The following is a 12,568-nucleotide window of genomic DNA, read 5'->3' as shown; positions in this document are numbered from 1 at the left end:
AAAATAATAATGTATGTATCGAATAATTAATGTCAAATGTTTTTTGTATCGGTCTTTAAAAATAATACTCTGTATATAGCTTTTCTGAACTAAATTTATAAGATCTGAATTTTTCTGAACTAAACTTATAGGATCTCGAATCAACTTATAGGATTCGAATCGAATCGAACTTATAAGATCTCGAATCAACTTATTGGATCCGAATCGAATCAACTTATAGGATTCGAATCGAATCAACTTATAGGATCTCGAATCGAATCAACTTATAGGATCTGAAGTAAACTAAAATTAAGTGACTTTAAGTCCAAACGAACAGAGCCTTAGTGTTCAGACGTATAGTCCATCCCTAAATATAAAACTCAACCACTCGGAATTTCCCATTCATTCACCCACCATTTCACGATCTCACAATTTCACATACACAGAAAAAAAAAATGTCGGGATTGATAGACAAAGCGAAGAACTTCGTGGCGGAGAAGATCGCCGAAATGCCGAAACCGGAAGCAAGTATTCAAGATGTAGATTTCAAGAAACTTAGCAGGGCCGGCGTTATGTACCAAGCCAAGGTTGGCGTTATGAATCCTTACTCTCATTCTATTCCTATTTGCGAGATCTCTTACTCTCTCAAAAGCGACTCCCGGTACGTTTTACCCTTTTGATCATATATTTTTCTTACTATTGATCATCAAAAATGTTAAAAAGTTTAAATAAAATACGCTTACAAATAATAAAAAGGATAAACAAATGAATGAAACGGAAGAAGTGCATTTGTTACGGAAATAGTTATTATTGTGATTATTGAATAAGTTTGTATAACGTACGAGATGAAATATATTTGTGGTTGTTTGATTGTATTTTAGAATTTAGAGTGTATTTACGTTTTTTTTTAATAAAATTTCGGTGATCATGAGTTTGATGGGCATGTCCTTCAAGGGTTAGGTGAGATCTGCAATCTGTAACCCTTAGCTATGTGAAATCATGAGTTGAAACCCCTGGAATGTAGTCGTGTTAAAATTCATGAGCGAGAGCTTGACTGCCCTAATGGTCTTATCCGTCTTGAATCCAAATTAATCCGAAAGATATACACACCAAAAAAAACAAAGAAATCTCATTGGAGAGATTTTCAGATATTCTGGTGAAGACGGTAAAATGTCTGAAGTGGGTAGATAAGACAAAAGCAGAATGCCTAGGGAGTAGCATTTTGCTTTTGTCTTATCTACCCACTTGGGTATTACTTGACCCGTCTTCAACTTGTGATGGATATGCATGTCTTTAATGGGAATTTGTGCCAAAAAAAATACAAAAAATAAGTCAGTTTTATATATCATGCTATGGTAAAATGTCCTATCAATTACTTTGTTAATGTGGCTGATCAATTTTAAAACAACCTAGAGTAGTATTTTCTATAATTGACTCGCCGTGTCGTAGGTGAATTAGATCAATTTGTGTGACATGTAGAAAGACGAAAGTGCACTTTTCATTTGCACTTTCTTGACTAGGCTATACTACAGTACTCCTACAGGATGCTAAATTCATTGTATTAGTGCTTGTCATTATCACAATAAAGCAATGTACATTTTAGATCAAGGGTTACAAAAATAGTGTGGATTAGAGGCTTGTGGCGTATGAACATGATATGATCATGTGCATTAAAAACACAAATTCGTATTTCAGATGGACGATATCCGTTTAAGTCTAGGACGGGCCAAATACATACCAAATCACCCTATTTATTACCTACAAAATGCCAAATGTTTTCTCTTTATTACCACCATGTGGTAGTATTTGACCTGTCTGAAACAAGAGTTATTGGTTATAAAAATAGTTAGTGATAGTTTCATGTTAAGCCACCTTCTCTTCTATTTTGTTAATTAAGAAGCTACTACTACTATACCCAATTACCTATGATTACTTAGATCGATGGGTAAGGAGTTGTTCTAACTTATTTAGAAGGTCTCGAGTTCAAATCTAGGGATGTACGTGAGCTTTATCGCCCTAGTGATCATACTCAGCTCATATCCGGACTAAACTGAATGATATACATATGGGAAAAAAAATGGGCAACTACTCCTGCTGAATAGATTCCATTGACCCTTAATCGTGAAGGGTAGACTATTTATCACATATTTTTTTACAAAAGATAGTGAGACAATTTTTATGTTTTAAATTGCCACTAGCACAGCATATATCCATGTCTCATTGTTATGTCTTGGCATCATATGCCTTACTAGTTACTACCATCCCACTTCTCCATCTAAAGATAATATATAGAATACATGCAACTGTCTTTACTCTTTACTTCAAATTGATACCATATATTATTGCACATTTGCACTATGTGACACGATTATCCCAATTGAGACATGGGTTGATGTATGGGGAATTTAAATTAATATCCATTCATTCACAAAAACTTGAATAAGACGATCACTTGGTAAATGATTTGATATTTGACCCTCGGGACTCCGAATATTTACATCATACTCCATCCAAGTCTTAGGAATCTTCCCGTTTTGCGCGTTTTGCTGAAATAGTCCTCATAAATCTAAAAAAACTGGACGATTTCAAAGAATTGGAGGTAGATCAACCAATATCTGTTATATCCAAAATCTGCCTATGTTCTAAATACTAGTCCTTGTGTAAAATGGTTTTAAATATTCGTTATTATCGTGAAATAGTATATTATTTAACCTATATTCTTACTATCTCTATAAATGTTTTGTAGAAGTGCCAAATATTAAATGTACACAAATTCTTGTTTCAGACAGACATTTTTCGTCTTATTTTTCAGACGGACATATGTGACCATTTTATAGTTAAATGTAACCACAATGGTCTAAGCAGTGTTACAGCTTATGGTAACTGGTTTTTCAATAGTGGTCACATCTATCCAACTGTAAAATGATTACAAAATCTCGTCTGATGCAAGACGCACTGTTAAATGTATAGGATGGAGTATTTTTTGCGAGACATTATGTGTTCTTACCAGTTACCTCTATTTACTTCGATGATTAATTAACGGGTGTAATCGTTGTAGGGAGATAGCATCAGGAAAGATACCAGATCCAGGATCAATAAAAGGGAAGGAGACAACAGTACTAGAAGTGCCAATGTTGGTGCCACATGACATCCTAATGAGCTTAGCAAAGGATATATGGAGAGACTGGGACATTGATTATGAACTTGCTATTGGTCTCATTATTGACCTTCCTGTTGTTGGTAACCTTACTTTTCCCCTTACTACCAAAGGTGAGATGAAGCTTCCTACCCTCGGCGAGCTCTTTGGTCGAGGCGGTGCCGCTGCTGATGATGACAAGAAGGAATGAATCAATGAATGAGCCTTTGTTGAGGCCATGTTTGTGCACGGCTATCTTTTTAAAATTTGGTATTAAATTTTTACTTTTCATCAGAAAGTCATTACCTGAGACCGCTCTACACTGAAAGAGTGTGAAATCATAAATTAAGAACATTTATACTCAGATCATTTACGAAGAAGAATTTTTAGGGAGTGCTACGTATAATATTTGTGTGATACCGCCACACATAAACAACTACGGAGTATTTCTGAATTTCGGAATCTTGTTTTACAAATGAATGAAATGATTTTAACGTTGTAGTTGTCTCATCCTACTACAATACAAATGAAGTTTTTGCTTAAATGGGGTTGAAACCGAAACTATTTAACAAAATGGTGTCGGTTTCAAACTATTTAACAAAATGGGTCCACGTCATTATTTCCGCATTTTCTTTTTTTTTTTGATGAGTTCTTAGTTTCTCGCTGTGTGGGACAGCGAGAAGTGTCTTGCTATAACGAGGTGTTTGACAAGCTACTTTGTCCCCGCCATTCTCCTTGCTCCGACCACCAAATAACGAAATACCACCACAGTTCTCTTTTCTAACTTCCCTTATCATACACAAATCTTTGTTTCAGTTATTAGTTCAATGGTTTGTGGCAAAAACGGCCCGCAATATCACCCGTCCACTATCGATTTCGGTTTCGGCAATTCATTTATATTGTCTTAAGCTGATTGTTTGTTCGTATGAACTCATTTTTTATGTAATTCAACTTAACTAAAAAACCGTCCTTCCCATATTAGACCTGTTATAGTACCTCGTCGCCTCATCCAACATTAGCAGGAAGCTTGAGGCAATTGGTAATGCAGTTGTCGCTATATAAATGCACCATTGTTAGAGGAATACTTCTAGGTAGTACGGTTTGTATTTCAAACTTACATTAAGCACATCATTACCAAACTACTAACATGTTTTATCAACTAATGATAATCAACCCAGAATTCAATTACAAAAAAAACGAGTTCATAAGATACAAACAATCAGCTTAAGACAATATAAATGAATTGCCGAAACCGAAATCGTTAGTGGACGGGTGATATTGCGGGCCGTTTTTGCCACAAACCATTGAACTAATAACTCAAACAAAGATTTGTGTATGATAAGGGAAGTTAGGAGAAGAGAACGGTGGTGGTATTTCGTTATTTGGTGGTCGGAGCAAGGAGAACGGCGGGGACAAAGTAGCTTGTCAAACACCTCGTTATAGCAAGACACTTCTCGCTGTCCCACACAGCGAGAAACTAAGAACTCATCAAAAAAAGAAAGAAAATGCGGAAATAATGACGTGGACCCATTTTTGGTAAATAGTTTGAAACCGACACCATTTTGTTAAATAGTTTCGGTTTTAACCCCATTTAAGCAAAAACTTCAATACAAATCTACCATTCGAAGACGTAAATGTGCTTCCCTTAACAATAAGTCACATACACCTGATCAATTGAGCATGGGGGGCTGGCCATGGGCCAAGGAACAACCCGCGTGAGGAGGCAAGCCGAGCTCCCTCAAATCTAGCCTGAGCCAGGCTTAAATAGACAAACTTTGACTTTTTAAACGAGCCTGAACGGCGGAGGGGGGGGATCAGACTGCTTCCTTCTTGCTCAAGAGCTAGACCGGAGACTTGTCAACCCATACCCCAAAACCGGAGAACTGGTCAACTAGGAGGGGGCTCGAGCCAGACCAAAACCCATGAAATATGGTTTTTTTTGGGTTTAGATGGAACTAATTCGTATTTGGGTTTCTTTTTATGTTTGGACCGGATTAGAGAACGGTCACCATGTTTTTGTGAACTAGTAGCCGGTCATGTTCAGTCCAATTAACCGGTTTGGGCCTGAACACATCTAATGACAATTGAGAAAACAGTACGGCTCGATTTGTCACTTTCAAAGATTCTCTTTTTGAAGCAAATCAATCACGTTTCCTTGGGCCTGTCAAATGAAAAAGAGCAGCATAATACAAGCTTGACGTCAGCCTTAATTCTCTCCCTTACTTTCCCTTTCATTTCCAGATTCCCCCCTTTTTCCCTCCCTCACTCCTCTATAACATCTCCTCTCCATTTCACATTTTCACTACTTTCAAGCTTTCATCAACCTCATCAATGGCGGAAAACGGCGATACCATTGCACCAGAGTCATTCATGGAGAAAATCGCTGAGAAACTCCATTTCCACGACACTAGCAACAGTGAGCATCAAAAGGATAAAGCTAAAGAGCAAGAGAAACTTCACCAACACTCTTCCTCCTCCTCCTCTTCGTTAGATGATGAATCTGACAAGCACAAAACGACGTCGTCTCCTTCCGCTATGAAAAATAAGGTATCTCGCCTCTTTGGCCGGGAGAAACCTGTTCACCAAGTCCTCGGCGGCGGCAAACGTGTGCTTCTCTCCCTCTTTCTTCAGTATTTCCAGATTTAAACCGTTTTTTATTTATTATTATTTAACATTTGCTTAATTTTAGTTTTACTTTTTTACTTTATATTTATCCTGCTTTGATTATAGAATAAGACCGTCTCTCACATTGTGACTGTTTAATTTCCCTAATGTAAGACCGTCTTACACTATAATTTCTTCCTCAGTAGACTACCGTCTTAGAGTGTAGCTTGTTGTTGAGAATTCTGTTGAGAATTAAAATTGTAAGACCGTCTTACAGTATAATTTCCTCAATAGACCGCCGTTTAGAGTGTAGCTTTTGCTGACAATTCAGTTGAGTATTAAAAATGTAAGTCTGTCTTACAGTATAATTCATTTAAGAATGTTTAATTTCCCAAATGTAATGTTTTTTCGTGTCCAGTCAATTGTGTACAAGTAAGATTGTCGTGTAATTTCCCCTATGTAATGATTGAAATTGGATTATATAATAAGACCGTCTCACATTGTGACCTTTAATTTCCCCGATCTAAGACCGTCTTACAGTGTAATTTCCTCAATAGACCGCAATCTTAGAGTGTAGCTTGTTGTTGACAATTCAGTTGAGAATGTTTAATTTCGCCAATATAATGTAATGTTCGTTTATGTCGAATCAATTGTGTGTAAGAAAGATTGTGTAAATCCGGAAAATTAAAGAATGTAGTGATCTTGGTGCAGCTGCTGATGTGTTCCTGTGGAGAAACAAGAAGATTTCAGCTGGTGTTTTGGGAACAGCAACTGCAATTTGGATTTTCTTTGAGCTGCTCGAATATCATTTTCTTACTCTCGTTTGCCATGTCCTGATTTTCAGCCTTGCTGGTTTTTTCTTGTGGTCTAATGCCACCACCTTTATCAACAAGTGAGCTTCGAGCATTTCTCTTAATGTAGGATATACGGAGTATATTTTTTGTCGCAGTCTCTGTCCCTGTCAATAATCTAAGTTTGCTTTTGGATCGGCCTTTTGATTTAAACACATACAAGTGGGACGTCCACATTAGTTCTCGACCGAAACATAAACTATTGGCTAGATAGATTAATATGGAACATGTAAACTATCTGATTATAAGAGAATGTTTATTCTAAATTGACTTTAAATTACAGGTCTCCTCCGAACTTTCCAGAGTTGAGTCTACCAGAGAAACCATTCCTTCAGGTTGCTGCTACCTTGAGCTTTGAGTTAAATCGGGCTTTTGCATTGTTGCATGATATTGCCATTGGTAAAAATTTGAAGAAGTTCCTCGCTGTAAGACTCGCTATATCCCTTGTCATCTGGCCCTATTTTAACTGTCTCGCAAGTCGCAAGAGACCAAGTGTATAGTAGGTACTGAGCTTGAAGGATGTTCAAGCAGTTGTTTGCTGAATTGTTTCTTATGCTATATCACAGGTGGTTGCAGGATTGTGGGTGATGTCAATTGTGGGCAAAAGCTGTGACTTTCTAACCCTAATTTATATAAGTAAGCTGCAATAAACCCGACATTGTCTTGCTGAAATGCTATGGTTTATGGTCTCAGCTAGGTGCTAACTGCTAACACGTTTGTTTTTCGATGTGTGATAGACTTTGTATTATTGCACACTGTGCCTGTTCTCTACGAGAAGCATGAAGACAAGGTTGATGCTTTTGGAGTAAAGGCAATGACCGAGGCCAAGAAGCATTATGCTGTGGTTAACGAAAAATACATCAGTAAAATCCCCAGAGCTACTCTGAAGACCAAGAAGGCAGATTAGAGACATTAACTAGCCTATTATAGATGTGTGAGGATTAGTTCCGACTCTATTTACCCCTAAGTGATTTTATTGCGCAGGTCTCGTGAATTTTGCACCTGTCTTTTAGTTATTGAGCTCCTGAAATTGGTATATGATGCGTTCAGCGTGGAGTTGCTAGTTTTTTTGAGTCCTGTTTTGTTTTTAGTTGATGAGAGTTCGATTTAAAGGGGTGAAAATACCGTCTTGGTTGACACTTCACACCTGGAAATTTGGCATGGCTTATAACGCGGCTGAATATGTTGTTAGCTACGTAGCTTTATATCTTACTCGATCCAAACTAATGACTATGATACAGTTGCTCTAAAATGTAAACCGCTAGCTGCTTTTTCATTTGAGGGAAAAAACGATCGTATTAGTCGTGGACTCGTGGTACCCTGATAAGAGTAGTCAATAAGCGAATAGTGAGTCACGGAATAAGCTAGCTTATTATATTGAGTTAAATGAGAGCATAGGATGTTGAAGACATTAGCAGGAGAAATTGAATGTTGAGAGAAGAAGATGTTTTTGATTATATTAATTGTATATTGAAGTACAATAACAGTGTGAAGTATATACACATTCACAACTATAATTCAGACAAGGACCCTTGGACACAACCTTGTACTGGACAAAAGCTATATGACAGCCGACTCTAGCATACACCTAATGACCCATATTTCTTCTTCTTTGGATTATAGGATGTACTTTGTACTGGTTCATTAATTGTTGCTTTGTTTGTTGCATTGATTGCTGATGAGGCTTCTCTACACTCCCCCTCAAGATGTGAGTGGAGGCTTGAAGTAACTCCCATCTTGGACAATAGGTACTTCTGCTGAGAAATAGGACATGATTTGGTGAAGATATCAGCTACTTGCTCCTTGGTGTTGACATAGGATGTAGTCATGAGACCTTGCTGGATCTTTTCTCTGATGAAGTGACAATCCACCTCAATGTGTTTGGTTCTCTCATGATAGACAGGATTGGCTGCAATGGCTAGTGCAGCCTGATTGTCACATTTAAGTTGTGCAGGTCCCAAATGTTTGAGTCCCAAATCCTGTAGCAGTTGGACCAACCATGTGACTTCACAGGTGGTCATGGCCATAGCTCTATATTCAGCTTCAGCTGAGGACCGAGACACTACAGACTGTTTCTTTGATTTCCACGAAATAGGGGAGTTGCCAAGTAGAATGCAATAACCAGTGGTCGACCTTCTGCTGTAGGCACAAGATGCCCAATCTGAGTCATAAGAGGCAGTGAGATGAGCTGCTGAACTTGTGGCAAAGAGGATCCCTTGATTTGGATTAGACTTAAGGTATCTCAACACTCGTCTAGCAGCTTGCATATGATCAGAAGTGGGTGCCTGTAGGAATTGACTCAAGAGTTGAACTGAGAAGGCAATATCAGGTCTTGAAATTGTGAGGTAGATGAGTTTTCCAACAAGTTGTCTATAAGAGTCAGGTTGAGGCAGTGGAGTGCCCTTCCCTGGTTCAAGCTTAATAACTGGATTGAGTGGTAGTTGAATAGATTTGGATTTGTCCACTCCAAATGTCTTAAGTAAGTCCAGAGTGTACTTCTTCTGAGACACAAAAATGCCAGCATCACTTCTTGTTACTTCCAGTCCTAGGAAGTAAGAGAGCTCACCAAGATCTTTCATGTGAAAGGAGGAACTGAGGTGCTGTTTAAGAGCTTGAATGTCAGAGGAAGAGTCCCCAGCAATCACCATGTCATCAACATATATAAGCACGACAGTAGTGTGGCCATCCTGTTGTTTGAGGAAAAGGGAGTGATCAGCATGGGATTGCCTGAAGCCATAGCTGAGTAAGGTTGTAGACAACTTAGAAAACCATTGCCTAGGTGCTTGTTTGAGGCCATAGAGAGACTTTAGCAACTTGCACACAGTCCTGTCTGTAATGAGATTGTTGTACTCCCCCTGTCCTGCATTGTTTAATTGTCCATCAGAGTACCCTGGTGGCAGCTTCATATAGACATCCTCCAAGAGATCCCCATGGAGAAAGGCATTAGCCACATCCATTTGGCAAGTTTCCCACTTGTTGATGGAGATGACAGCCAGGAGGGCTCTGACTGTGGACATTTTTGCCACAGGAGCAAATGTCTCTTCATAATCAATACCATACATTTGTCTGAAACCTTGGACTACCAATCTGGCTTTGTGTCTCTCAATGGTCCCATCAGGATTGTATTTAGTTTTGTAGATCCATTTGCACCCAATGGCTTTCCTATCCTTGGGCAGATCAGTGAGTGTCCATGTCTTGTTATCATGGAGAGCCTGCAGTTCCTGCTCCATAGCTTTGATCCATTTTGGATCCTGAATGGCTTGTTGATAGGTGAGGGGACCAGTTTCTGTATCAGCAAGGCTAGCATGACCAACAAAAGGTGTGGTCAGATGCAGCTGAACAACATTTGCTACAGTGGTTGGAGCCATAGCAGGATTATTTACAACATAATCCTTAGTCCACTCAGGTGGCCTTCTGTCTCTTCTTGGCCTGGTGTAGGTTGCAGGTGGAGATGTAGCTTGAGTAAGAGCCTGAGGTTGTTCCAGTGATGGTGGAGGAGAGGTAACTGATTCAGCTGGTGTAGCAGGATCAACAGTAGGATCAAGAAAGGCAGTAGTGTCATTGGTAGCAGCTGGTGATGAATGAATTGTAGGATGACTGGACTGCAAGGAGGGAATGAACTGATTGAAATTCTTGATCTTACAAGGAAAGACTGCTTCATGGAATTGAACATCTCTGGACACAAAGGTAGTTTTGTTGACTATGTCATAAAATTTATACCCTTTTTGGGATAAGGGATATCCGAGAAATATGCAAGGGAGACCTCTTGGTTGAAATTTGTCTTTGTCTCTGCTAGGATTGTATACCATAGCTAAACACCCAAATACTTTCATTCTAGAATAATCAGGAAGTTTATTGAGTAAGATTTCATGTGGAGTCTTGTTTTTGAGTAAGGGTGTGGGCAGTCTATTAATGATATAAGCAGCAGTGAGCACACAATCACCCCAGAATGACAAGGGTAAGCCAGAGCTAAACCTTATGGCTCTGCTGATTTCAAGAAGATGTCTGTGTTTCCTCTCAGCTACACCATTCTGTTGGGGTCTGTCAATGCAGCTTGTCTGTTGGAGAATTCCCTTGGATAAGATAAATCTCTTGCTGTCCCCTTCAGTTAATTCCAGTGCATTGTCTGATCTTAGCACTTTGATGGCTTTCCCATACTGTTTTTTGATGAATTTGTAAAAGTTTACTAGGAGTTGAGCAGACTCAGACTTGTGTCTCATGAGATAAACCCAAGTGGCCCTAGAGTGGTCATCCACTAGGGTCAAGAAGTATCTATGTTTGCCTCTTGTTTCCTTTCTGTATGGCCCCCAGACATCTGTGTGAACCAGATCAAATAGGCCTGCAGCAGTCTCAGTTCTGAGTGTGAAGGGCAATTTAGTTTGTTTAGCCATTGAACAAGTGATACAGATTCTGTGGTTGTTTAAGGAGGAATTAGGGACAGCATCAATGAATTTTATCTTGTTGTCAGATGCATGACCCATTCTTAAATGCCAAAGATCATTATCATTCATAGTTGGTATTACATTACTTAATGAGTCAGGTGCATTACAAGGATTGAAAATTATGCTCCCTGACTCATTCCCTTGACTGACAGGCATAGAACCTAAGTGGGCATTACATAGTTCAGGATTACGCATCCTGATAGACACATTGGCTAACTTAGGGTGTGGTTGCCCATCTTTATTTAATAAATAGTACACACCCTTGCTTTCTCTTCCAAGTCCCTTAATCTTCCTCGTATGAGAGTCATGTATGACACATAAGTTTGCATAAAACAAAACAAAGCAGAGTCCATCTCTTGTTAGTTTTTGGACTGAAATTAGGTTATGTCTAAAATCAGGAACAAAAAAGACAGATTTCAGGACAATCCCATTTGCAAAGGTATAAGTATCAGTGTGTGATACAGTGACAGTTTTCCCATTAGGTAGGTTAATTTTTAATTTGTGACTCAATTCTACTACCTTGTCCAGGATGCTCAGATCAGACACCATGTGATCTGAGGCTCCAGAGTCTATGATCCATTCATGTGAAGGATTAGTGGCATAATTACAGGTTAAATAGGCCATACCTGCGAAATTCACCTCCATTTCATCATCAGTGTCAGGGTACTCAGTACCCTTTCCTTTGTTCAAAAGTTGTTCAAACTGTTGTTGTAATACCCGTCCTTTTAGGGACCCCTTGACCATCGTTGACTGACCTTGGGAACGGGAATAGCCTTAGAGTTAAGTGCCGAGGTCATCTGGAGTTGAGCTGAAAGAGTGGTACTCGATAGAGTAGAGGCTACTCGATCGAGTAGCTAGGGTACTCGATCGAGTAGGGGGCCACTCGATCGAGTAGGTTGGGTACTCGATCGAGTGCCCGGTTTCCAGCGAGGGTTATATATCGCGTTTTGTTAAATCCGCTTATCACTTCCGCCACTTTTCTCCTATCCTTCAGTCGCCCCTTTCCTTTCCCTTTCACCTCAAAACCTCCATGGATGCCTCTTGAAGATCCTTGTGCCTTAGGAGAGCGTCTCTTGGGTCGGGTAGCGGTCTTTTGCCTTGTCTCCCCCTAATAGGTATGTCATAATCATCATCCGTGCCTTTGTTTCCATAGTTAGGGTTTTGCTTGTAGTAATGGATATTTGCATGGTGGTAATAGGCCTTGCTTGTGCGCTGGATGCTGTGTTTGTTGGCATGGATTGGTTGCGGATGCGTAAAGGTAGGTTCGCCTACTCAGTTGCTGTAGATCGTCTAGTGTGTCGGTCGTTGTGGTAGTATTGTGGTTGATTGTTATGATGATTGTAGTTGTATTGTGGTTGTGGTTGTGATCGTTGTTGATGGTTCTCGAGGTGCGTCCTCGGCTGAGTGGGGTCACTTGCGGGAGTGGCTTCACGCCCTAGTTTCGCCCTTCGTGGAACCCGCCACGGAAGGGGATGTGCACATTAATGGACAGGGTTGTCGCTCGTTTGATGAGCGGGGCTTAGGTGGGAACGGCTGCGGTCCCCCACTGGCAGGAC

General features: G+C 39.6%; 2 protein-coding genes across 3 annotated transcripts; both read left to right on the top strand.

Moving 5' to 3' along the window:
• Positions 1-356: 356 nt before the first annotated feature.
• On the top strand, positions 357-3,591 carry LOC141605055 (desiccation protectant protein Lea14 homolog). The gene is made up of 2 exons (XM_074423684.1): positions 357-640; positions 3,038-3,591. Exons 1-2 carry the CDS (start codon positions 435-437, stop codon positions 3,324-3,326), a joined length of 495 nt encoding a protein of 164 aa, XP_074279785.1. The 5' UTR covers positions 357-434; the 3' UTR covers positions 3,327-3,591.
• A 1,690-nt stretch (positions 3,592-5,281) lies between these two features.
• Positions 5,282-7,645, top strand: LOC141605054 (reticulon-like protein B6). Of its 2 annotated transcripts, XM_074423683.1 has the most exons (6): positions 5,282-5,720; positions 6,431-6,611; positions 6,854-6,995; positions 7,137-7,206; positions 7,308-7,517; positions 7,586-7,645. In XM_074423683.1, exons 1-5 carry the CDS (start codon positions 5,447-5,449, stop codon positions 7,475-7,477), a joined length of 837 nt encoding a protein of 278 aa, XP_074279784.1. In that variant the 5' UTR covers positions 5,282-5,446; the 3' UTR covers positions 7,478-7,517; positions 7,586-7,645. The 2 variants fall into 2 exon arrangements, with proteins under 2 accessions (XP_074279784.1, XP_074279783.1); XM_074423682.1 differs by having other exon boundaries at positions 7,308-7,608.
• Positions 7,646-12,568: the final 4,923 nt, after the last annotated feature.

Source organism: Silene latifolia, chromosome 10 (assembly GCF_048544455.1).
Source record: "Silene latifolia isolate original U9 population chromosome 10, ASM4854445v1, whole genome shotgun sequence".
Classification (NCBI taxonomy): Eukaryota; Viridiplantae; Streptophyta; class Magnoliopsida; order Caryophyllales; family Caryophyllaceae; genus Silene; species Silene latifolia.
Note: the sequence above shows the minus strand (reverse complement) of the source record. Positions and strands in the feature narration are given on the sequence as shown.